The 24,572-nt window shown below is 57.4% G+C and overlaps 6 protein-coding genes across 7 annotated transcripts; 2 read left to right on the top strand and 4 right to left on the bottom strand.

The window, feature by feature from the left end:
* Nucleotides 1-932: 932 nt before the first annotated feature.
* SPA17 (sperm autoantigenic protein 17) lies at nucleotides 933-3,966 on the bottom strand. Its single transcript, XM_058041184.1, has 3 exons — nucleotides 3,420-3,966; nucleotides 2,813-2,883; nucleotides 933-2,706 (listed from the first exon to the last, which is right to left on the bottom strand). The coding sequence occupies exons 1-3, from the start codon at nucleotides 3,571-3,573 to the stop codon at nucleotides 2,674-2,676; spliced, it is 258 nt and encodes an 85-aa protein (XP_057897167.1). The 5' UTR covers nucleotides 3,574-3,966; the 3' UTR covers nucleotides 933-2,673.
* A 107-nt stretch (nucleotides 3,967-4,073) lies between these two features.
* SIAE (sialic acid acetylesterase) lies at nucleotides 4,074-9,639 on the top strand. Its single transcript, XM_058041413.1, has 10 exons — nucleotides 4,074-4,210; nucleotides 5,728-5,892; nucleotides 6,917-7,080; nucleotides 7,163-7,301; nucleotides 7,387-7,570; nucleotides 7,862-7,971; nucleotides 8,055-8,188; nucleotides 8,356-8,510; nucleotides 8,593-8,788; nucleotides 8,863-9,639. The coding sequence occupies exons 1-10, from the start codon at nucleotides 4,159-4,161 to the stop codon at nucleotides 9,142-9,144; spliced, it is 1,581 nt and encodes a 526-aa protein (XP_057897396.1). The 5' UTR covers nucleotides 4,074-4,158; the 3' UTR covers nucleotides 9,145-9,639.
* Nucleotides 9,640-9,806: 167 nt separating this feature from the next.
* On the bottom strand, nucleotides 9,807-12,941 carry PANX3 (pannexin 3). Its single transcript, XM_058041414.1, has 5 exons — nucleotides 12,749-12,941; nucleotides 11,935-12,077; nucleotides 11,620-11,834; nucleotides 10,849-11,513; nucleotides 9,807-10,036 (listed from the first exon to the last, which is right to left on the bottom strand). The coding sequence occupies exons 1-5, from the start codon at nucleotides 12,927-12,929 to the stop codon at nucleotides 9,975-9,977; spliced, it is 1,266 nt and encodes a 421-aa protein (XP_057897397.1). The 5' UTR covers nucleotides 12,930-12,941; the 3' UTR covers nucleotides 9,807-9,974.
* A 57-nt stretch (nucleotides 12,942-12,998) lies between these two features.
* Nucleotides 12,999-17,763, bottom strand: RPUSD4 (RNA pseudouridine synthase D4). Of its 2 annotated transcripts, none has more exons than XM_058041324.1 (7): nucleotides 17,532-17,761; nucleotides 16,378-16,543; nucleotides 15,969-16,170; nucleotides 15,688-15,781; nucleotides 15,447-15,597; nucleotides 14,559-14,656; nucleotides 12,999-14,419 (listed from the first exon to the last, which is right to left on the bottom strand). In XM_058041324.1, the coding sequence occupies exons 1-7, from the start codon at nucleotides 17,688-17,690 to the stop codon at nucleotides 14,234-14,236; spliced, it is 1,056 nt and encodes a 351-aa protein (XP_057897307.1). In that variant the 5' UTR covers nucleotides 17,691-17,761; the 3' UTR covers nucleotides 12,999-14,233. The 2 variants fall into 2 exon arrangements, with proteins under 2 accessions (XP_057897307.1, XP_057897308.1); XM_058041325.1 differs by having other exon boundaries at nucleotides 14,327-14,419; nucleotides 15,447-15,580; nucleotides 17,532-17,763.
* On the top strand, nucleotides 17,693-23,626 carry HYLS1 (HYLS1 centriolar and ciliogenesis associated). Its single transcript, XM_058041326.1, has 2 exons — nucleotides 17,693-17,889; nucleotides 22,690-23,626. The coding sequence occupies exons 1-2, from the start codon at nucleotides 17,767-17,769 to the stop codon at nucleotides 23,491-23,493; spliced, it is 927 nt and encodes a 308-aa protein (XP_057897309.1). The 5' UTR covers nucleotides 17,693-17,766; the 3' UTR covers nucleotides 23,494-23,626.
* On the bottom strand, nucleotides 18,014-21,560 carry PUS3 (pseudouridine synthase 3). The gene is made up of 5 exons (XM_058041323.1): nucleotides 21,484-21,560; nucleotides 20,960-21,393; nucleotides 19,285-19,835; nucleotides 18,779-18,969; nucleotides 18,014-18,415 (listed from the first exon to the last, which is right to left on the bottom strand). The coding sequence occupies exons 2-5, from the start codon at nucleotides 21,344-21,346 to the stop codon at nucleotides 18,126-18,128; spliced, it is 1,419 nt and encodes a 472-aa protein (XP_057897306.1). The 5' UTR covers nucleotides 21,347-21,393; nucleotides 21,484-21,560; the 3' UTR covers nucleotides 18,014-18,125.
* Nucleotides 23,627-24,572: the final 946 nt, after the last annotated feature.

Genomic DNA, 24,572 nt, shown 5'->3' with positions numbered 1-24,572 from the left:
CTCCACTTTGGGGGTCTGGGGGTCCCTTCCCCACTCGCAGGAGCATCAGCCCCCCCCACATTTGGGGTCTTCTCCAACCAGACCTGCAGTCCCAACCACTTCCACACCCTCGGTGCTCCCTGCAGACCCTGCTGCCAGCCCAGACCACGCCGAGGTGCTGGGGCTGGCAGGGCGAGCTGGAGCACCCCGGGGAACAGGAGGGACCCCCAGGGCAATGCGGGGGGCTGCAGCCCACACCCCCCCATCCCTGCCTCGCTCGCCTCTAATCCGGGTTTGGGAGTTGCTAAGCAACTGCACAAGTCGCCCGTGGGCTCCGCGCCGAGGCTGCTCCATCCAGCCCCCAAAACACAGCCTGGCCCCCCCAAGGCGGGCACAGCGCCCCGGCCCACCCGCGCAGCCCGGCCCCGCTGCCTCCCCCTGGCCAGGTTTGCCCACAGGGGTCATCCTGCCTGGGGGCCTGGTGCCTCTGATCTTCCTCTTTGCCACCATTATCTTCACCATCATCATCCCCATTAGCATCCCTGTCCCGCTGGCACTGAAATGGGCACTGTCCCCTCTGCTGCCACCAGCCCTGTGCCCATCCCTGACCTCATCCCCATCACCTCCACCACCTCCTCCATCCCCACCATCATCTCTGTCCCCATCTCTATCACCATCCCGGTCATGATCCCCATCCCACTTCTCATCCCCATGCTCTTCATAAAGCCAATCCCTGCTCCCATTCCCAGCTTCAACCCCAGCACCCCCGTCCCCATCGCCATCATCACCCTCATCCCTGGCCCTGTCCCCTGCCACATCACCATCCTTGCTCCCATTCCCATCCCACCTCCATCTCTTTCTCCACCTGCTGAGTGCAGGTGGTGTCACCTCTTGTCCCCTGACACCCCAGCTCCCAGGACCTGCTCCCCATCCCACTCCACCCCATCCCATGCACATCCCACCACTGCCACCTCCCTCAGCAGCTTCACCCACACTTGGAGGTTGATGGGGGTCACTCCTGCCCCAGCACATGCCAGGCACCCAAATTGCCCTTGGGAAATGCTCCCAAGCATCCCTCAAATTCCCCCGTGAGGCACCCAGCTCTCCCACTGGAGAGCTTTTCCACCATCACTTCTTTCCACCAGCACACCACAGTGGGTGGGGGGTGGGAATAGCTCTGCTCCAGAAAACCCTGCTGCAGCTTCCAGGAGAAGCCTTGGCAGCTCTGCTGGGATTTTTGATGGGAAGAGATCCTTCCCTGGATTTTAGACCCTCCAGATCCATCGCTGCCTGCTCCAATGAGAGAAGACCGGCTGTTCGTTAAGTGGGAAGGGTTTTTTGGGCTGATTGATCTGAGTCAATCATTCGGGGTCATGGATCTGAGAAGTTAGCCCCAAAAGGAGGATTAGTCCCTCAATTAGCCTCCAGAATCTGCTCCCTCCGTGGCAGCCGGGTCCTGGCAGAGCCGCCGAGCGCCGCCGTCTCCCGCAGGCTGCGGCTGCGGAGGAGGGACGCGAAATGCCAGAACATTTCTAATCATTAATGGCGGGTTTGAGCCTGTTCCAGGCTCTGCGTTTTTCTCCCTGGACCCCTTCATCTAGAGGATGCTTTTTCAGGTGCTCCAGCACCTCCAACATTTGAATTCCAAGGCAACAACTCAGATTTTGGAAGGGCAGAACAAGAAACGCAGCCGGCGAGACCGGCTGAGAACATCCCGCCGTCGTGGTTCGAGATGGTGGCACCGAGGTGTTAAAAAATCCTTTAAAAACAGGGGAAAAAATCCTTAAAAGCAAAGGGAATTGGATGCTGGAATGCTGCCCTGGGCGAAGCAGGAGCCGGCAGCCGGCGGGGCGGTGCTGGAGGGGGGGTCAAGGCGTAGCTGGCTGGCATCAGCCCCGGCACGGGGTCCCCGCCAGCTTTTTTTCCCCATCCCTCCTTCCTGTTTTTCCCGGGGGAGCCGCTGTCATGCCCCGTGCCGTGGGCGAGCGCCACATATGGCGATGGAAAACAGGAAAGAGGGGGTAAAAACGGGGTGAGCATGGATTGGGGGGGTTCAGTCCTCTCCAAAAATAGAGCAGCCGGCTTCGACGCAAACCCCACTTTTTGGGGGGGATTTTGAAACCACGCTGTATTGGAAAATATGAATTTGACAAGTGGAAATAGGACTGGGGGGCTCTTGTGTGCCCCCCAGAATTCCATGGAGGTATCTCAGCTTATGGAGGAGCAATGTCACATCATTCCTTCACGCTGGGATGTTATGAAGTTTCTTCCATCCTCCAGGGATGCAGGGGCCTAAATATAGAGGCTAAAAATATCATCCCGTACTCAGCTCAGCCCCAAACCCAGGATTTTTCGGGGAGAAATCTCAGGTGATCGACATTAATAACAGCGGGGACCTCGTTAATAAAATTCCTCATTAAAACAGCACCGCAGGGGCAGGATGGCAGTGCAGCACCCACCCACGGGAAAAGGGCAGGAGCCAGGGGAGGACCAAGGGGCTTTTTTTAGTTTTGGGGTTGGACAGTGGGAAATGGGGGATTTGGGGCAAGTGCTGCGGTTGCATCTCCAGAGAGGCGTCCCAGTTCATGAGGGTTATGGGGACATGCTCCCCTTTGGCTCCTCTCCACTCGTTTTGGGGTGGAATCACAGTGATCCAGAGCTGTGCCTGCTGCCTGCCCCTGCTGGTGCTGCCTGCTACCCCTCTGTGTCCTTGGCCTCTTTCAAGTCCTGGAGGAAAGAAGAAAATTTAGATGCTGTGGCACAAGGGGGGCAGGGACAGGGTGGGAGCAGGGACCAAGTGTGGTTCCTGGCACCTGAATGGAGGACAGCCTACCTCGGAAGGAGGCCAGGTGAGACGGTCGTCCTCCAGCATGGCTCCCCATGCCACCGGGTCAATGCCACCAGCTGGGGAAGGAGAGGGCTTGATGCCACATGCAGTGGGCACCTGGTACCACGGGTGACGGGCACATGGGACACGCACAACATCCTGGGCGATGGCACAAATGGAAGGCCTGATGGCCTTCAGTGGTGGACACTTGGGACAGGCACAAGGCTGTGGGCAATGGGCACAAGGGCAGGTTTGGGCACACAGGAGAGGCCTGATGGCCAACGGTGGTGGACATCTGGGACAGGCACAAGGCCATGGGCAGGTTTGGGCACACAGGAGAGGCCTGATGGCCATCAGTGGTGGACATCTGGGACAGGCACAAGGCCATGGGCAATGGGCACAAGGGCAGGTTTGATGTCCTGGTGATGGGCACGCAGGAGAGCCCTGATGCTGTAGATGGTGGGCACAGGGGGCAGGACTGACACCCTGGGCAAGGGACATGTGGGGCAGGCCTGACGCCCTGGTGATGGGCAGATGGGGCAGGCTGGGCAGGCAGGGCAGTGTGGGGCAGGGGATGGCAGTGTGGGGGTGGCTGCTGGGTAAGGCCACTCACCCTCTCTGCTCTCCAGCAGCTTTTGGAAGTACTGTGCCGCAAAGGCCACCACGTCGGTGGGCTGCTCCCGCAGCACTTCCCGTGCCAGCCCCTCCAGCAGGTTCCGGAAGCCGGCGGGCACCCTCATGCTGGTGTTGGCGGCGGCGATGGACATGGTCGCTTCTCCTGGACCCTTTGCAGCGGCACAGCCCGGGATTCACCGCAGCCCACAGCGCCCGGTGCCACCGGGCAGCGCCGGGACTCGAACCCGGGGCCCAACGTCTGAGGGGGCCAGAACCGCCGCTAGGGGGAGACACGCTCCCTGCCCGCCGCGCACGCGCGCGGCCGCCTCTCTCTACGCACGCGCGGCCTGTGCGGGGTGAGCGGGGGCGGGGGGGGCCGCGGCTCCCGTTCCCCCGTGTGCCCCGGCTCCCGTTCCCCGGTGTGCCCCGGCTCCCCCCGCAGCTCCGCAACCCTCGGCCCCGCGCTCCCGGCCTTTCCTCTCGGCTTCTCCCGTCAGAGCCGGACGGGGCAGCGCCTGCACCTCAGGCCGTGCTGCGGACGCCGTCGCTTGGCAACCGCTCCCCCATGGGCGGGGCGTGCCCAGGCCCCGCCCCCGCGCGCCGGGCCCGCCTGAGGGGCGGGGCGGGCCGGGGGTACCGGGGGGCACCGGAGGGTACCGGGCGGTACCGGCCCGTACCGGGCAGCACCAGGGAGTACCGCGGGTCCCGGCGCCCTCGCAGTCCGCTGTGCCCCCAGGATGGCGGCGTGGGCGCTGCTGGCGCTGCTGGCTCTGGCTCCGGCGGCCGCAGGTAAAGGGCTGGGCAAGGTCACCCTCCTGCCCCCAGCCCCGCGGGCATCCTCTGCAGCCGGGCCCTGGAGCGAGCCTCCCCTGAGACCCCCCGAGACCCACTTCGGGGCACTTGGCACCGCCAGAACCCTTGGCATCACAGCAGCCCGGCTCCAATGCCGAGGGAATTCCCTAAGCCCTCCCAAGCCCTGATTTGGTGCCCTTTGCGCGCTCCGAGCCTCGTATGTACATTGGCATTTCCCCAACCCCTTTTCGGATGCCCCTCTTGGCACCTCCTGTAAATCCTCCCAGCCCCACTTTGATACCTTTTGAACCCCCAGCCCCTCTTTGATGAGGTTGGCACTGCTCTGAGCCCCACTTTGGGGCCCTTGGCATCCCCTTTAGCCCAGTTTTGATGCCTTTATTACCCCCCACCCATCTTTCACACTCTTTGCACCCCCAAGCTCTGCTTCTATGCCCTCTGCACTCCCAGAGCCGCGGTTTGACAGCCTCTGCACAGCCTGAGTCCCACTTTGACAAGCGTGGCATCCCCCCAAGCCTCAGTTCAATGCCCTTTGCATCCCCCGAGTCCCACTTTGATGCCCTTCACACCCCCAGCCCCTCCCCAACGCCCTTGGCCCAGCTCTGCTGCCGTGGGACGATGCTTTACGTAAGGTGGGAGCCGCATGCGGCTCCTTGGTGGTGTCTCGTGGGCTCTCCTCCCTTCCCTCCTCCCTTCTTCTTCCCTTCCCTCCTCCCAGCTGCTTTTTATAGCTTCCACTCTTCCCTGGCGTCTCAGTTTTAGGCTTTTTTTTCTCCTCCGACTTGTTTTTTATATAACTCCCGGAGCCTTGTGGCATGAGGCAGCGGGACCAGCGATGCAGCTGACTCCTGAGGGGCCAAGAACATCGTTCCTTTCCTTTCCTTTTCCCCTTTCCTTTCCCTTTCCCTTTCCTTCCCTAAACCCAGCCTAGGATGAGCTGCAGAGCAGATGAGGCTCCATGAGCTCTGCTTTGGTCACTGGGGTTCTCTGCCCAGATCTCCCCTCACACATTCCTTCTCACCCCCTTTTCAAATATTATTTTCTTTTCACACTGCAAAAATGGGGCTTTTGGGGGTGCCAGGGCTGAGCCTTCTCCTTCCATCCCCACTGAAGGTGCCTTTGCCAATGCTGCACACCCGATGTTTTCTATCCCACCCCTTGACAAACCTTTTTCCAAGGTAAAAATACATCAGAACATTCATTAGCAAGGCTGGGCTGGGAGAGGCACTCCCATGCTGCTATTAGAGGAATTTTTACCAAAATCTGTGCCCAAATCCATGTAATACAAGATGCAACATGGTCTCTATATTTTAGGAGGTGAATTCCCTCTTGTGGAATTTAAATTCTGCCTCTTCCTCAGCTCTGTGGTGGTTTTAACCACCTTAAAGCTGACCAGGAATCTGTAAATTAGGTGGGATCTCAAATAATCTGTATTTAAGAGGGGGTCAGGGTGTTTTTCTCTGGGAGCTGATGTTTGCACTGTTTGCTGATTCCAGGGGGGATGCTCAGCTTTGCCTCCTACTATGGTGACCACATGGTGCTGCAGCAGAAGCCCTCGGGGGCCGTGGTGTGGGGCCACGGGGAGCTCGGGGCCATGGTGACCCTGACTCTCTCAGGTGCCAGTGGCCTCGTCATCATGGAGAAAACAGCACAGGTTAAAGGTCAGTCCCAGACTTTCACTAGAAATCGATGGTTTTGGTGGCCAAAGAACTGCTCTGAGCCCAGATCAGAGCCAGTGGTGGGGTGGGTGAGACAGGGTTTGGCACCACGCCTGTGTTTGTCACACTGCTGCCCTGGGGCTGCAAGGTGCTGGTGACATTGTGCTTTACCCTCTCCAGGGGACCTGGGGGGCTCAGCCATCCCCTCCCCAGCAGTGCAGCCTTTGCTCACTGTGGTTGCCAGCAGTGGCTCCCGTGGGCGCCCAGAGGGAGCGGAGCTGCTGCTGGAGTGGGTGGCACCGCACAGCCTGAGCCCAGCAGAGAGGCTGTGCAGGGGACAAGGGGAATTTACCTTCTCTCCCTGTCTAAACCAGGTCTGAGGAACCTCCAGAGCTCTTCCAGGTTCTCTTTTGATCTCTGCCCTGTGGGATCTCTAAGCCCCAAAGGATGTTGCCTGTGCAAGCAGAAACTTCTTGGAGCTGGGAAGGCTCAGGGGCACCTCAAATCCCAGCTACATCTCTACCTGAAGAGTTGGGAGGGAGCTCATCACCTTTGGAGGGTAAAAGTGCTGCCCAAGGGCATCTCCATGAGATGAAGAGCCTGGGGGTGTCTTGTGGGAGAGCAGCAATCCAGGAGATCTGCAGGATCCAGCCAGAAAATCCATGCTAAGCTCCAGCAGAATATCTTTACGCTTCGATTTGGCGCCTCTAAAATTAGCTGGAGACATCTCAGTGTCACACACACCAAGCTGCTCCTGTAATCCCAGTTCCTCCCAGCAGCTTCTGCTCTGACACACATTTGTTTTCCAGGTTTTCTTTTTTAACCCCTAAATTCCTGCAGGAGAAAGGTCCTTCTGATGCCAGAGGGCTTCTGAAATCTGTTTCCTCAACCTGTCTCTGTGGTGGAGAAGCTTTTCCCTGTTGCCTGTCCTTCACCACTGGTTTATGGCTGTTCATCCAACATCTTGGTGAAGGTCTTGAGGCCTTCATAAGGGTGGTGGAAGATAAGCACCATCCTCTTCCTCCAGGACCTTCTGAGACTTGGAGAGCTGTCCTGAACCCAATGGATCGGGGCGGTCCCTATGCACTGACAGCTGAGCAGGGCTTGGAGAACGTGACACTGCGGGACATCTACTTTGGAGACGTGTGGCTTTGCAGTGGGCAGAGCAACATGCAAATGACAGTCCTGCAGGTAATGCCCCTCAGCACAGAGCAGGCAGACCAGGTAGGGATGAGGCAGGGAAGCACCCTGCATGCTCCTGGCCCTTCTTCAGGTGGCCAATGCCAGCCAGGAGCTCGCTGCCGCCGCTCGCTATCCCTACGTCCGCGTCTTTGCTGCGGCGCCTGCCCGCTCCAGCGTGGAGCTGGAGGACCTGGAGCAGATTGATTTGCCATGGTCCATCCCAACAGCTGGTGAGTGCAATGTGCCTCCAGAAGAGAGCTTGGAAATGGGTTTTTTCCCACTGTTTCCCTTTGCAGCCTGCTGTTTCTTGAGCAGAAATCCTGGGCCACGGGAATTTCACCTACTTCTCGGCCGTGTGCTGGCTCTTGGGGCGCTCCCTGTATGAGGCTCTGGGGACCCCCATCGGGCTGGTGGAGGTGGCCTGGGGAGGGACCCCCATCGAGGCCTGGTCCTCCCGCCGGGTTCTGCAGGCATGTGGGCTCCCAGAGGACACAGGGAGGTGAGAGAAGGTGCTGTGGAAACGCCTCCTGCTCTGTACCACGCTGCTTTTGCGGAGCATCCTCATCCCTTCCCACCTCACTTCTTCTCCCAGAGCCTCACAGCCCCCTCTATGCATCATTGTACCCCTCTGGATAAAAACCCCTCCTATGCCAAGAGCATAAGCACTCATATCTTAGGTGGGTAAAGGGAGAAGAGAGGGACCCCAGATCTCCCTTTGCCGTGGTGCTTGCTTTAACCAAAAGACTGCCATGGGCTTTGTGCCCCCCTTAAACCTAGCTTTGTCTTCCAGCACCTCCCCACATCAGCATCCCTCTGGCCCAAAAACGCCCTCGGTGCTCTGGAATGCCATGATCCACCCACTGCTCAACATGACCCTGCGGGGCGTCGCTTGGTACCAGGGTGAGCCCCCATTTCTGTCCCCTGGGGTGGAGCAGCCCCCACTGTCCCACCAAGCTCTCACCAGCCCTTCTTTCTGGGGACAGGTGAGGAGAATACCCTGCTGAACACAGACCAGTACAACTGCACCTTCCCTGCACTCATTGCTGACTGGCGCTGGGCGTTCCACAGCGGATCAGCCGGACAGACGGAGCCACGTCTCCCCTTTGGCTTTGTGCAGGTGTGGGGGGTGAGAGGGGTGACATCCTCCCTTGTCCTTGGGGGATGCCCAGGGAAAGGATGCTGTCAACACAAATGCATCCTGCCAAGTGCTGAAAATCACAGGCAGGACCACAGTGGCCAGGTTTGGGATCTGAGCCAGCCCCCCATGTCCCCTGTGCCTCACAGCTGTCCACCTACCGCCGTGAGAGTGCAGATGACAGCTTTGCCCGGCTCCGCTGGCACCAGACAGCCGACCTGGGCGTTGTTCCCAATGCCAGGATGCCCAGCACTTTCATGGCTGTGGCCATGGATCTGGGAGATGAGCACTCTCCCTATGGCAGGTGAGTGAGTCCTGGGCTGGGGTGAGGGTGTAGGGATGGAGGGTTTGGGTTCCAGCTCCATCTTTCCCCTCTTCCTGCGCAGTGTCCACCCCCGGGACAAGCAGAGCGTGGCTCACCGACTGCTGCTGGGTGCCTTGGCTGTGGCCTATGGGGACAAGGGCCTCGTGTTCCAGGGACCATTTCCCACCAGGGCTGTCCTGGAGGTGACCAGGGGGCTGCTGAATGTCACCTACAGCCAGGAGCTCATCTGGCGCCAGAGGGACGCACAGGCATTTGAGGTGAGGAGTGGGATATCCTCTCCAAAGAGCTGCAGAAGGGAAGGCAGCACTGATGGGGTTTCTCTGCTCCCCAGGTGTGCTGCTCCAGCCCGGCCTCCCCGTGCCAGTGGCTGCTGGCACCGGTGGTGGCAGTAAGGTCCCACACGGTGACGCTGGCCCTGAGTGGCTGCAGGACACCCGTGCTGGGGCTGCGCTATGCCTGGGCTGAGTGGCCCTGTGAGTACCTGGCCTGTCCCCTGTACAACTCCCAGGGGCTGCCTGCACCCTCCTTCCTGCTGGACACCGTCCCTGCAGGGAGCACTGCTGAAGGGAGGGAGCTGCTGCTCCTCCCCAGCTCTGGGTTCCCCCTAAATTAGGGAGATGAGTGAGCTCAGAGCTCTGGCAAAGCACTCATGGCTCCTGGCACTGTCCCTTCCCAAGCCATGGAATCAGAGACTTCATTACTCCCTTATTAATTAAACAAGTTTTCAGCTCCTCTGTGGACTCAAGCCAAGGCTGCAGGGTGGGGGGAAGGGGGAAAAGCCAATTTACAATTAAATATATGAAAAATTATGTAAGGCAAAGCAGGAGGACACACCAATGGGAGCTGAACCCCTCACTGCTGCTCCCTTGCCTATGGAGCTGGTCCTGGCCCCCCAGACACCCCATTTCTCTGGGCATGGACTGCTGATCCCCAGGGTAGGGTGCTCACAGGATCCAGGGATCAGCTTCCAGCTGCAGGGTGGAGAGGGGGAGAGAGGAGCTCTGCCAAAAAAACATGGCCAAACAGTAAGGCTGGGCTGGGACAGGGAACTGTGGAGGGCTGCGGGTGCCTTCCACCTCCCTCTCTTAATAAAAAGTTAATAAACCAACTCATTTTATTCCTGGATCTCTCATTTTATTCCTAGATCTTTTTTTTTCCTTCAGATGAGCGTTCCTAATCCTCCATGCCCCACTTCTTGCCAAAAGAGCAGGGAAATTTGTGTGGAAGAGGCACAGCGTGGCACCCAGTGCTTAGAATAAGAGACCCAAGAGGTTCTGCACAAAATATTGATTGTTTAACCCTTTTTGGCTGGACAAATGTACAAAAGAAGGGGAAGGCCCTGTGCAGGAAGCACAGGTGGGTTCAGCCTGGCTGCTGCAGTAGAGCTGTGTCAGAAGAGTGGATCCTGGGATGACAGGATCCCTCCTGCTGCCTCCTCCTGGGTCAGGCAGAGCCGAGTGAGTCCCGTGAGGCTTTTCCCATCCTTTCCACTCCAGGCTTTGGTTCTAGACAAGGGGGAAGAGCAAGCAGTTAATTAGCTGGGCAATGGCAGACTGGGATCTGGGCTTTTTCCAGCACCGAGTAACTAGCCCAGGAGCCAGCTGTGCTGGCCCTGGGTTGCCATAGTAACGAGGATGCAGAATCCAGCTCAGTCTGTGGATTTTTTAAAACATAATTCAGACTGTGTGTTTAGGACCAGGAGTGAAGCCCAGGCCTCTCAGCTCCTACCTGTGGGGCTGGGCTGTCTCCCACAGCCTGCAAACCACTTGCCATGGGCACCAGGGGTCCCTGTGAGACCCCAGAGGAGGCATCCAGCTCCCCAGACACATGGGAGAGGGAGCAGTGCAGGTCCTGGGAATGTGGTTTTATCTTGGAACCCATGTCCATCTCCACACACAGCACCACTGTGCCCACCAGTGCCATATGAACAGGAGAAGGGATGCAGGCATGGCAACCTTGGCATCAGCCCCCCAGGATTTGAAACTCCCAACCCCACTCCCAGCAGGATAAGCTGCCAAAAACAGGGACCCTCCCAGCCCTGCAGTTTGCCCAGAGCTTGGATTTAAGCAGCAATCTCTTGGCTTGCTGTTCCTATAGCAACCCCTGCCCACACTTTGGATCGAAGTAGCATCACACTCTGCATGCCAGAACCCCTTTCAGGATTTGTCAGCCCTCACAGTGACCCCCAGCTATGCCCCAAACCCCTTAAAGTCTTGGCAAAGGATTGAGGGTGGTCCAGCCACATATTGAGGGTGGGATCTTATGGTGTGGGAGCCAAGAGAAGAGGGAGGAAGCTGTCTCTGCCCTAAAAGCCTACCTAGGGCTGCACCATTGGAGAGGGCTGTGCTGCCTTCGGCCTCGGGGGCGCAGGATTGGTGTTTGGGCTTGGTGGTCTCCAGCCCAGCCAGCAGTGTCATGAAGTCAATGACAGTGTCAATGTCCTCCTTGTTGGCAGTGGCTTCCCTCAGGGCGCTGACGGCGTTGAGGCGGCTGAAGGAGGTCAGCTCGGAGATGTTGGCACGGAGGAAGAGGAGGATGACGTTGAGGTCGTTGAGGGGGCAGGTGAGCATCCTGCGACTGAGCAGGTCGAAGGCAGGCAGCATCTCATAGACAGAGAGCAGCCCCTTGTCCCACTGGCAGAGCTGCAGGGCGTTGTAGATGACCACGGGGATGAGGAGGACATAGACACTGCCAACGGAGAGGCTGATGAGCTGGAACACAGAGAAGAAGACCAGCTTGCAAGGGATGAGCGACGGGATGTGCGGCTCTGCCTCGAGCAACCCCGTTTTGATGGAGCAGCTGAACTCATCCTGGAAGAAGATGTTAAGGTGGAGAAAGACCAGGTAGAGGCAGGTGGCAGCCAAGAAGAGGAGCAGGAGTAGGTTCCTCAGGATGTAGATGAACACCAGGCCGTGGGCATGCTGCTTGCAGGTCAGGTACCGCTCCAGCAACGGGAACTCGAAATACCTCTCCCGGCGGGCCCTGGGGGTGGAGGGACACAGGGGGAGTGAGAGCCACCCCCCATTTCACCCAGGTCCATCCTGGGTGGAGGGACTCCAAGGGCCACGGTGACCTGGCCTGGCCTCACCTCTCGTACTCCTCCCAGAATTGCTCTGGCTCAGCACTGGCCTGCTGCACCTTCTTCATGTGCTGCACCAGGCGCACGGAGCGGTTGTAGGATTTGTCCAGCTCGTCGATGATGAAGAGGAGGTCGCAGTGCAGGGCGGGGGCAGCAGCATAGCGCCACAGCAGGTACGGCAGGTACATCAGCACCGCCACCACCAGCAGCGAGTAGGGGAAGGCCTGGGCAGAGAACACGAATGGTCACGGAGGATGTGGAGTTGCTCTTGCTGTGGACATCCAGATGGGATGCAGGGGCACCCAGAGGTGACTTTGAGCCTACCTTGAGAGCCCAGAGGGACTTGGTGATGGCACGTCCCTCGGCATCGAAGCCATGGTGGATGAGGGAGTCCCAGCAAGCCGTGTCGGTGTAGGCGGACTGCTTCCCCGTGAAGTTGGTGGGAGAGAAGCAGCTGATCTGGGAGCCTGGGGCGAGGAGGAGGAGAGCAAATCTCAGCCATGGAGGGTGGAGGAACACTCCAAAGCCACAAGCAAATGCCTTACGGGAGGGTAATTACATCTCAGGCATTGCTTTGAATCAAAAAAAGCCTTTTTCATGGTCGTTTTGGAGCTGCTGTGTTTCTAGCCAGGACTTTTCCATTTTTTCCCAAACACAAACCCTTTGTGTGTAGCAGTGTGTACACAGTGTAGGGAATTACAGACTAACAACTAACCAGCCAGAAACTGGAGTAAAACCAAACCCTCAGGGAGAGCAGTTAGATGGTGGCCAAGGCCAGATTTAGCCTGAGGTCACAATGTATCTCTCCATGCTGCTGGCACCCTCCTCTCCTCTTCATCCTCCTTGGAAACCAGCCCATGGCACCCAAAGGTGCTGGGCACAAGCAGCCGAGGCTGGGCATTGACTCAGTGCTGCTCCTGGGATTAGCACAGCTGTTCCCACGCTCTCCCACTGAATTATGATCCATTAAAAACAATCAATAAACACCCATGAGGCAGAACAGCTCCTAAAACTGTTCCAGGCTGTTCCGCTTCGGATCACTACACCATCAAGAACACAAGGGATTTGCCACAACAACCAAACCACCTCTGGTGATTGCCCACGACGTGGAGAACACGTTGGAAAAGCCACAACTCACCAGCAGAGAACTCCCGGGCGAAAGCCAGCGAGACGAGGAAGAGGGGCAGCCCCACGGTGACAAACTTCAGCAGGCGATCGCTCGGCAGCTCCAGCCGCAAGCCCTTGGCCCGGGAACTGCTGGGATCCGGGAGCAGAGCATCAGAGAGCATGTACTCGGCAGCCGTGTGCGACAGGGACATCTTGAAGTGAGGAAGGGACACTGATGAGTGAGGTATGACTGTCGGGCTGAGGAGTCCCTGCCGAGAGCCTGAGCGCTGTGTCCGGCAGCTGTGAACGACAGCTCAGGCAGGGCGTTAAATCACCTCGTAATTACAGGGGAAACCTTTTCACAAGCAGAAATAGAAAAAACCCACCCCAGCACCGCAGCTCTGCTCCCTGACAGCATTCCTGCAGGGCAGCGTTCCTGCCCGGCCGCGGCCGCTCCCGGCTCCCCGTGGTTTTACCGCCCTCTCTCATCAGCCAGCAGATTTCTGGCGCTGTGGCCTCAGGGCATGGGGGTCCCCAGCTATTTTCAGCAGAGAGCCAGGGGACTGGGCCCTCCCACAGCAAAAAGCCCCAGCCAGGTACACAGTGGCCCTAGGGGGTATAAAATCCCCTTTGCAGCATCCAAACCAGCCAGAGGGGCCAGAGAACATCCTGCTGCCCAGCTCCAAGCTCCTCAGACAGGTCAGGAGACACCAAATGAGGTAATAGTGAGGCAGAACATCCGCAATTCCCCACACACCGCAACACCCCTTATCAGCGATCCCTCCTCTTCCTCCCTCTCAGGGCACAGGCAGAAGAATCTGGCCCCAAGAAAAGCTCCCAAGAGCAGGGGACCCCCATAAGGGATTCTAAAAATAAGGAATAGGTGACTGAAGGAGCAGTTACAGAACAGTTTCCCAGCAGCACAGTGCTGAGAAACTCACACCAAGGCTGCTTGCTGGCAGCACAGAGCAGGGGCAGTGTCAGAGCTGCTCAGCCCAGCCAAGCCAAGCAACTCCGTGTTGTGCAGTCTCTCAACGCAGCAAAAAAATACCACAGCCACTGCCAAATTGCACTTTTGATGGATTTTCCAGTGAAGAGACTCTCCAAATCTGAGCCAAACAACTCTGGAGAGACAACAGCTCCAAAATCTGGGAGGGGCTGCAACCAGGTCTGCTCAAAGCTACACAGGGACTGAGTCCCACCCAGCCAGAGCACAGAGACACACACCACCTTCCCTCAAGGGAACTGGAACCTTTATTGCTCACAGACAAGTTCAAAGCACAAATCAGGCAAAGCCCAACTTTCACCCAGCCGTGTTTGTCTCTCCTAGAGGCTCCTCAGTATGTCCAGCTGCTTTCCTGGGCCAAAAGCCCATGTAGGCACCCACTCTGAATCCAGCACTCAGCACTAGCACAGAGACTGCAGGCTTCACCCCACCACTGGCTCCAAGGTGGGCACAGCTGCTGCCACGTGCTGGAGGTGCGGAGATACATGGCACCATTCCAGTCCTGCCTCGTCAGTCCTTGGGGATGTCCAGCTCCAGCTTCCTCAGGGTTTTTTGGAAGAAGAGGGGCAGCTTGCAGACAAAGTCCAAGGGCTGGCCCAGGGGCAGGGAGAGGCGCTGGGCGTGCAGGTGCAGGGGCAGGTGCCGAGCCTTGCTCTGCTCCAGCTTCAGCCTCCTCAGGGTGAGCTCAGGAAGTTTCTGCAGCAAGGACAGAAAATGTTCCCCTCAAAACTGCAGCTTTCCAGCTGGGACTTGAAATCCCCAGCCCACGAGCAGCTGGGGGACACAAGGGGCCGTACCCAGCTCCAGCTGCTCCCCAGTGCAAGACCTGCCTTACCTGGGGCGCCAGTTTGCTCCAATGTGAGTATTTGTGATCCCCCAGGATGGGGCATCCCAAGCCATAGGCCAGGTGAACCCGGATCTGGTGCTTCACCCCTGAGGAGAAAAGGGGAAGAAGAGACAGCTGACATCCAGCTGGGCCAGGCCTCACCCTCAGTGCTGGACAAAGCCATGCTGGAATCACTGGTAGCCAGCACCCAGAGCTTTGTCCTAGAAATGGGACAAAGTCTTGTCTAATGACAAGTTCTCCCTTCCAGAGCTGCTGCTGACTGCACAGTGACGCCAGCAGGGGTCTGTGTACAAATCACAAATGGGACAGGACTGCTATGAACGTGCCTTGAGCTGTTTTATTTTCCAGCATCAGTCTCATTCCATGGCTATGACAATGGGAAGATGCCACCAGCTCACATCTCAGGCAGCACACCAAGAATTTAATGTTACAACTCACTTTATAAGTTTCTTGACCAATCACAAAAATCAAAAGCACATTGACAGTAGTTCTGTCTAACCACTATAAGCACACGTATCTTTGGTTAAAACAACGCTTGCTTATTTCCAATACAATACCTGCTTGTAAGCCTTAAAGCACAATGCACAGAGCTCCATTATTAAGCTTAGAACTTCCTAATATTTTGCTAGATAAACTTTTCTGTAGCTTAGAGAGTTATTCTAGACAAGCATTAATACACAGACCATTGTTCTATTTGTCTTTGCTTTTCTACAGTTTAAATAATTTTTCTGCTGACCAATCTCACGGCTGCTGCTTAGCTCTAACCCCAGTTCTGCTGCCTCTGAAGCCTGCCTTTTGCAGCTTTCCCAAAACCCTGTGATTTTATGGATTGCCACAGGCAGGGAGCAGATCCAGCCCCGGGCAGGCCCCACTCACCGGTGATGGGCTGCAGCTGCAGCAGGGAGCAGGCAGAGGCAGCAGCCAGCCGGCGGTACCGCGTCACCGCGCGCTCGGCGTGCCGATCCCCGCGCGCCTTCACCACCCGGCCATCCTCCGGACACACGCGGAACCTGGGAGCCAGCGTCATCTGAGGGTGGTGAGAGGGGAGTTAGGGGACACAGGAGGGGATGCTGGGGCTGCCTGGCCAGAGTGGTGGCTGAGGGAACACAGGATTCACCTTGTAGTGGGATTGGTGGCTCTTCACCTCCTTCTCCACAATGGGGATCTCCACAACGCCCTCAACAGGGTCTGGGTCCCCCAGGACAATTGCCCTGGAAAGGGAAAGCAGAGGTCTGTGGGGTGTGGCCCTCCCCTCAGCCCCTCTCCCACGACCCAGTCCCATAAAATGGTGCTGAAAGGGGGAAATAAGCAACACCCTTCTACAAAATCCTCACACCCCAGGGATTTTCCCCTCACCCTTTTTTTTAACAGCCCCATCTTCACTCACGCCTTTCCTACCAGTAGATCTTCTCCACCTGACGGGTTTTGAAGAGCAGACGGATCTTCTCTGCTGCCTCCTTGCTCCGTGCCAGCACCATCACACCCGTGGTCTCCTTGTCCAGCCGGTGGCAGAGGTGGAGGGCCTCAGCTCTCATGTTCTCCAGCATCTTGGCCAAAATGGGCAGCACGTCAGCGATGCAGTTCTTGATGCCGGGGCCGCCTGTGTGACCCAGGGCAGCAAGGAGTCTCACTTCTTATGCTCCCCATGCACCCTAAATCAGCCCAAAATGCCAGGGAAGGCCGAGATCTGACAGTGACCAAGCCCCTGGAACCTTCCCTGGGAAAGGAAACCCCAGCACAGGAAGAGCAGAGACAGAGGATCACCATAAGCACCACGGAGCCATTTCCATTCCCCACTCGCCCTCACCGTGCACAGGGAGCCCGTAGGGTTTGTCTATCACCACAATCTCCTCATTCTGGTATAGAGTTCTCTGCTTAAGGATCTTGGCCAGGACGTTGGGGTGAACCTGCTGCAGCTGCTGGCTCATTGCAGCGAGTTCCCGGAGCCATCGCTGCGTCGGGTCCTTGGGGATCTGAGGAGAGAAGGAGACACCAGTGGTGGGGTTTAAACAGCTCTTGGCTCTCACACAGACCTGCACTGGCACCTGCAGCAACGTGCTCGCCTTCCCTGAGCTCCTGCTCCATGCCTGAGGGACAGCCTGGGATCCAGAGGGATCGGGACAAGCTCAGTCAGTGGCCTTGGGGAATCTCATGAGGTTGAACAAGGCCAAGGGCAGGTGCTGCACCTGGGCCAGGGCAACCCCCAGGATCATCCAGGCTGGGGATGGAGGGATGGAGAACAGCTCTGGGAGAAGCCCCTGGGGTGCAGGTGGGGCAGAGCTGGACAGGCCCTGGCCCAGAACCCCCCTGTGCTGGGCTGACCCCCAGCCTGGGCAGCAGGGCAGGGGGGGATTCTGCCCCTCTGCCCCCCAGGTGAGACCCCACCTGCAGAGCTGCCCCCAGCTCGGGGCTCCCAGCACAGGGAGGAGCTGGAGCTGCTGGAGGAGCCCAGAGGAGCCACGGAGATGCTGCAAGGAATGGAGCCCCTCTGCTCTGGAGCCAGCCTGGGAGAGATAGGAGTGATTATCTGGAGAAGCTCCAGGGAGAGGAGCACAGAGCCCCTTCCAGTATCTAAGGGGGGCTCCAGGGGAGCTGGAGAGGGACTATGGACAAGGGCCTGGAGCGACAGGATAAGAGGGAACAGCTTCACACCGACAAAATACGGAGTTAAGAAGGGATACTGGGAAGAAGTTCTCCCTTTGAGGGTGGTGAGGCCCTGACACAGGTTGCCCAGAGCACTGCCCCATCCCTGGCAGTGCCCAAGGCCGGGTTTGGAAGGAGCTGGGAGCACCCGGGGATAGGGAAGGTGTCCCTGCCCCTGGCAAGGGCGGAACTGGACGGGTTTGCTCCCATCCCACCCGATTCCTCACCACGAGTCCCGCTCCCCGTGCCCGCCCGCGCTGTGCACGCCGGGACTTGTAGTCCGGACACGCTGGGCCCAGCGGCCCGCTCTCCGCTCACCTCTCGCTGTTGCTCCTCGCTCTTCCGCAGCCGCTCCGCCAGCTCCTCTGCCCGCAGAGCCGCCGTCGCCCGTGCGCTCCCGCAGACTCCACGCACTGCCCGGGCCAGCCCCGCGCCGCTCCGCCAACAGCGCCTCGCCGCGCCGCCGCCTGCCGCCATCTTCTGCCTCCTTCTCCGCGTCCCTCTGCCGGCCAATGGCGGCGCCGCGGGTGCAGCACCGCGGAGCGCTTGCCCAATGGGAAGGTGCCGCCTGCTGAGCGACACCCGCGCTGGCCAATGGCGGCGCGCGGGGGTGTTTAAACCGCGGCGGCAGTTGCGGGCACAACGGAGCAGCGGGAGCGGCGCGGCCGGGTCGGAGGTACCGGGGAGCGAGAGGGGTGGGGGGTCCCAGCCCGCACAGCCTCAGCCATCCCCTCAGCGCTGCCTCACTGCGCTGGGGCGCTGAGCCCACTGCCCCCAAACCACAACACACCACCGCTACGCCGGTTTTCTTGACATTTATAAAAAATAGCACTGAAAAAACTTTTTTTTTTTCAATTACAGTAATTTAAAAAAAGGGTGAAGTGTCTGCTGCCCTCGTGCCGAGGTGCCCCGTCACTCGGTGTCCATACAGATCCTCTTGGGCTGCTGCTCGGGGGCTCCGCTGCTGCCCCGCTTGCCCTCGGGGGGCTCCCCGGCCCCGTCCCCCGGCAGCCCCGGCCCCTGGGGCGGCTCGATGCGGCCCCTCCGCACGAAGTGCTCGATCCGCGCCTCCAGCCCCTCGCACCGGGGCCGGGCCAGCAGGGGCTTGTAGGTGCGGGCTTGGACCCCTTCCACGAAGCCGCTGATCTGGCTGTGGAGTGGGGGCTGCAGCTCACCCCAGGGCACCAGGCTGCTCTCTGGACCTGTGACATCATGGAAAAACAACATTTAATTATCCCGTCCTTTCTTTTTTTTTTTCTTTTTCAAAGCAGTTAATCCTCTGTAATTCCCAGAATCCCTTAATGGTTGTGTTGGAATGGGCCTTCAAGCTTATCTCGTTCCGTGCCCTGCCATGGAAGGGACACCTTCCACTATCCCAGGTTGCTCCCAGCTCTGTCCAGCCTGGCTTTCAACACTTCAAGGATCCAGGGGCAGCCACAGCTGCTCTGGGCACCCTGTGCCAGGGCCTGCCCACCCTCACAGGGAAGAATTTCTTCCCAATATCCCATCTAACCCTGCTGTCTGTCAGCGTGCATTCCAAGTTATTCCCCCCAGACTCCCTTTACCATTTCTGCTGGCCACGGGAGCAGCATCCAGGCCTGCCAACATGTCCCGGAGCACCTGGGTTTTGATGGCGTGGCTGGCCCAGAGCTGCTGCAAGTGTGTCACATTGAAGCCTTGCACCTCTGGGTCGTAGAGCCACTGCAGGTCTGGGAACTCGCAGTTGTAAAGGACCAGGGGGAACTCAACCGCCATGCTGGGGACAAGGAGGAGGAACCACAAAAAGGCTCAAGAACAATAGATCTGCCAAAACCAGCCCTAACCTTCACAGAACTTCCTTTCTGAGTAATAAGTAACTTAATTTTCACCAAATACCAAGGAGTACAGCTATCAAAACTTTGCTCAAGAGCAACAAAACAGAGATCCTTGTGGATACATTCCAGTGAGGCCACTGGCAGTTTGTTTCCATGCATGAGACTGCTTCATGTGTTGGCATGGCTTGCCAGCAGCACTCCAGGCCCAGCTCTTTCTCTGAAGAGCAGCCCATTGTGTTTTCCAGACCAATCCCTACCTGTACTGTGGTTTCCGCGGGTTCTTCTCCACGTTCAGCAGCTCATCAATGACATCCGGGCTCTCCATGCCCTGGCCAATGAGGAAGAGCACGGCCATCATGCAGCGCACTTGGTGGTACAGGAACGCCTGTCCCGTCACCTCGAACTGGCACAGCCGGAAGGGATCCCGTGGCCTGGCCTCTCCTCCCCCGTCCACCCAGGTCACTCTGGCGCTGAGGATCGTCCTCTGGAAGTTGAGCACCCCGTTGGCCACGTCCATCTTGCAGAGGTTGCGGAAGTCGTGGGTGCCCACGTAGCGCTGGGCCGCGCTGTCCATGAGCGCCACGTCCAGCTGGGCGCAGGGGAAGAAGTAGCGGTAGGTGCGGCTCAGGCAGCTGAAGCGGGCGCTGAACTCCGGCCCCACGGGCGCCCAGGCCAGCACGCGGATGTCGGGTGGCAGCACCCTGTTGAGGATGTGGGTGTAGCGGAGCTCCTCCTGCTGCCCCTCGGCCTCGTGGCCGTTGAGCTGCTGCCCCTCCGGCAGGCTGGAGCGCAGATCCAGGGAGATCACCTGCAGAAGTGAGGAAAGGCACGATTAGAGCGCGGATGGATGGGCGCAGCGGCGTGGGGAGCCAAGTCTTCCCACACCTCTGGGAAATAAATCCAGGATCTCCTACAGATGAAGGTGGCTTCAGTCAGGCAATCCTGCCATGGCAGAGCTGTGAGTGCCTCTGAGGACCCGAGCAGATGCCATGGATTCCATTAATAAAACAGGGAAAGTTGCAGGCTGCCTACGTAGCACAGTCTCGGAACGGCTTCATCTTTAGTCACGGGGTTGTAATGTGCTTCTTTTTTTTTTTTTCTCAAGCTGGAGGTGATGACTCGAAGGCAGTAACAGCCTGGCTGGCCGGGAAGCCTGGTGCGGGAACAAGTTCATTCCCCCTGTGGGTGCCGTGTGCTGAAGTGGTGCAAGAGAAGGCACCAAATGCCCTGATTTCGTGTAGCTCATCCTGTGAAGGAGAGCAGAGCAGCCATTTGAAGTTAAGCCTACACCAGCTTTGCTTTCTGTGCTGGGAGGGAAGAAAGGAGAACCAGCCCTATGGTTGCCACCGAGGTTGCTCTCTCCCCAGCATCTCAGCCAGGCTCATGGCTCCATGCCCACCAAGCAGGCCAGCTTGCTTCCCTCCCTCCAGCTCCCACTCCCACGCTCCCTTCCGCTGGCTGCAGCTCCCCTCAGACCCTTCTGTGCAGGAATTCAGCTGCCTGATGCTGCAGGAAGTGAGCTGGTTCCTAGAGATTTTGGGTTTTTGTAGGCTTGGCAAGTTAAATCAGCTGAGAGGGCCCTGCTGAGGGCAGGGCATCACCAAGCTATTGGGGAATCTGCAGCCTAAAACACATTTTATCCTCCTAAAACAGGGCCCTGGAAAACAACTAATATGGGGGGAAAATGGCACTAAAACGGATTCAAAGGCCTGAAATCATCATTGCACATGCAGGAAGCCATTGCCAGGTTCACTTCTAGGGTTAAGAGCTGATGGCTTTAAGGAACAAATCCAAGCAGTAATCCCATCAGGTCTCTATCCTCCCAAGGAAAATCGACAGGAACCCCCACTGAGGAGATGCTGAAGCCCCCACTGAGGAGATGCTGAAGCCCCCACTCAGGAGATGCTGAAGCCCCCACTGAGGATTGCTGACCTGCCCAAAGGCACTGACGCCCTTGTCGGTGCGCCCGCAGCGGTGGTAGTTGGACGTCTGTCTGTCATCCACCAGCCGTGTCTTCTTCAGGGCTTCAAAGAGCTTCTCCTCGATGGTGTTGGTGGTGTTCTCCTGGCTGGCAAAGCCCTGGTAGCCCCAGCCCAGGTAGGCGATGCGCAGTGCCACGTGTCTGCGGCTGTGGGCAGCGAAATCAAAGGGCCGTTGTTGGCGTTTCCTGGCTTTCCCAGAGGCTGGAGGAGCCTCTCTCCTCCCAGCACCTTCCTTGTCCTCCTGGAGCTTCTCCTGCAGCCGCTTCACCTCCACTTCCAGCTCCTGCACCCTCCTCAGGAGCTGCTCGTGGTCAGTAGCCGTGCTCTCCTCAGCCATAGCCGCCACCTTGGAGTGTCAGTTTGTTGCTGATGGATCCTTAGGGTCTGCAGGGAAAGAAAAAAATGGTGGATTTGCATTTTTATGTGGTTTTTATTAGATCTCTCGGCTTTTCCTGCAAAATAACTGCTACCAACAGAGTCAGTCTTTACTGTCTGAGCCCCTTGGTGTTCCCAGGAGAGCACAGACAGGGCAGGGCCACTGGTGCTTAGCTTCATTTCACTCAAATCTCTTTTTTTGGGCTCTTCAATCACTCCTCTTCCCCCAGCTGATGGGATCTGCTCCGTCAGCAGCAGCACGTTCGCGGCGAGCCGTCACGGAGCCCTTGTCGTTTTCACACCTGCATCCCCGCTGCAGACAGCGCGCTGACGGCTGCCACTCATCCCGCCCTGCCATCTGCTCCCACTGCTCCCAGCGCACTTGCGGCTTTTCAAATTGCCTTAAAGAGATCCCAAACCTGTGCTGAGAGTGGAATCTGTGTCTGGATCCCTTTTTGTCACAGGGCTGGAGGTTTACTATCACCAGGCTCATAAATGAGCATCTAAACACACTGCACTGTCGCAGACATTTTTCCACAGAAATCCTTTCTTTCAGATTTCTGTGTCTTCTGGAAGGCAGAGGCCTCAGAAGGGAAGGTAAACAATTGTTATCAGCTGCTGTGGAATGCAATAGGATTCACCTTGATTGGCTCATTTTCTATGTTTATAATTAAGGGCCAATCACCGGTGCAAGCCAGGGGACTGAGTCCCTGGACACAACTTTGTTTGGGATTCTTTTCTATCTATTCTTAGCTTAGCTAGCAGCTCTGCAAACCTCTCTCTATATTCTATTTAGTATAGTCATAATGTATTATATCATATCTTAATAAATCAAGCCTTCTGATCAAGAAACAAGATTCACCGTCTCTCTATCACCAGCTGCGACCCACACAGGTCGCTGTAATGCTGCACTGAGCCCTTCCCTCCTCTGGAAGTAAAACAACCTCTTGGATGTCTCTTGATTAAATTATGACTCAATATTGTGGGTTTAGAAGCAGAGGTACAAGGAAAGACCATTAATCTCTCACCCAGTGCATGGAACCTGCCCTCTGTTTTTCCATGAGCACTTAATTTATCATATAATTAATTTTAGTGTAGTTTTCTAGCAGGAATTTAGGAGTTGTGTTTGTATTACTGTAGGGAAGAGCCTTCTGCTGGCAGCAGGAGGTTTAGCAGTGCACTGAGAACACCCCCAACCTAAATCAACACCCCTCAACCCAAAAACTTGAGCATCAGAACCCCTTTGACATCTTTAGCCAACCTGAATGTACTGCAGTAAATTAACCCTGGTTTCTTTTTCTGCAGAATCCACCCAGTTTGGTGGGAACCATGGAGAAGGTGCGAAGAGCAGAGCGCAGGGAGCAGCTGGCAGCTGATCTGAGCCCGCATAGCTCCTGGCAGGGATACAGCGACATGCCATCGTGTTTCCAGGATGATCCCTATGCTGACTCATCCATCGTTTCTGGCACACAGTCAGACCTTCCCATGGATCAGAGGGAAGCGAGGAGGTTGGTGATGAAGAGGAAGGTGCTGAGGCACAGACCTGATGGAAGGGTGGAGGTCTCCGAAGAGTCACCGAGCATCAAGTCAGATATAAACACCTGTCCGTGGAACCTGGGGCATTCCAGGACTTATATGGAGGACGCCATCTCCGAAGGGGGAACAGAGACCACCGGCGGCAACTTGGAGGACTTCCTGCACTATGAGGATGATGAGTGGTTCCTTGAGGACAGGCCCTACTCTCTCCTGGGGGATTTTGGGAGCAATACTGTATCCGAGCGTGCCATGCCCCGCGAGCGATCGCCCGTGGTGCCCGCTTACATTGCTCCACAGGCCGAGAGAGTGAGGAGAACTGACCCGGTGGCCAGACTCAATGCGTACAGGCAGGACTGGCAAAGGTTCCGCTTTCCTGGGCAGGATTCCCACCAGGGCTTGCGCTGGGCCACGCGGACGCAGATGCTGCAGTCGGGGCTGCCGCGCCAGGCGCAGAAGCGCCTCGTGCCCAACACGTACCAGGTGCCCACGACGAAGAAGCGCGACTCGCTGCGCTTCGGCGTGCGCTACGACCTGGCCCACTGCAACATGCCCCGCCGGAACACCACCTCCTAGAGCCACAGCCCCGCTGCTTGCTTCTCCTCAACATCCTCCCTAGTCTGGAAAATCCCCCGGTGCACTTCAAGCAGCTTAAGTTTTGGTGTGGAGGAGGTTTTCTTTGCAATGTCTCGGCAGTATCTTTCTCAATAAAGCATTTGCAAAGATTCCTTATTGTTCTGTCGGTTCATTAGAAACACTACAGGAAACATCCATTATTCTAGACTTATCTCTGCATCACCTAACTCTGCTGTCTTTGCCTTATTTTACCTTGTCTTTAAAATAAAGGAGCTTTAGGATGGAAGCAAGGTATTATTAGCACTACTAGTAGTGTTATTACTATTCCGAGTGTTAATTTTTTTTCAAGATATGGGAATGGACTGAAAAAGTGGCAGTGCTGGTGCAGTAAAGGGTCCCTGAAAGCTCAGTGAGATGGTTGGAAAAGGGAGCAGGATGATGGGAAGAATGTGACAGCTGCAGCCTGGAATTCCGTGTCCAGCCTCCCCTGAACCTCGCTGGGAGGTGATCCCAGATGGGGGACAAAGAAGCTTGAGGACCTGGCTGTTGCCCCACAGTGAAGGGGTTCTGGCATCTTGGGGGACATTCCAGGTTGGAGGTCCCCAACTCTCCAGCACCCTATGGATTCTGATTCATCTGTGAAGGGGTCTTTGTGCTCCAGAACCCTTGACACCCTCCCCAAACTCTTATAGGGGACAGCACCCCAATCCTACAGCCTCCCTGTTCCTTCAGCACCCAAGGGCCCCTTCCCTCCCCTCTCAGAGCCTGTGAGGTCCCTGACTGCAGCAGGGGCCCCTTCCTGCTCTACAGGGTCCCTGTCCTCCAACTCCCCAGGGACCCCACCATGCCCACTATAGGACAGTCTCTGTTCCCCAGAGACACCCAAAACCTTATGGGGCCCAGTGCTGGCACCATGTAGGATCCCTCTGTGCAACTGGGCACTCTCACTGCCCTATGGGGTCCCTGTTCCCCAGCACCCCAGGGACCCCCCAAAACTCCAGGGGATCCCTGCATCTCCATCACCCTGGGGACACCTCCTTCCCTCTTGGTGTGCCAGGACTCAGCATCCTACGGGGAGA

This window comes from Melospiza georgiana, chromosome 27 (assembly GCF_028018845.1).
Source record: "Melospiza georgiana isolate bMelGeo1 chromosome 27, bMelGeo1.pri, whole genome shotgun sequence".
Classification (NCBI taxonomy): Eukaryota; Metazoa; Chordata; class Aves; order Passeriformes; family Passerellidae; genus Melospiza; species Melospiza georgiana.
Note: the sequence above shows the minus strand (reverse complement) of the source record. Positions and strands in the feature narration are given on the sequence as shown.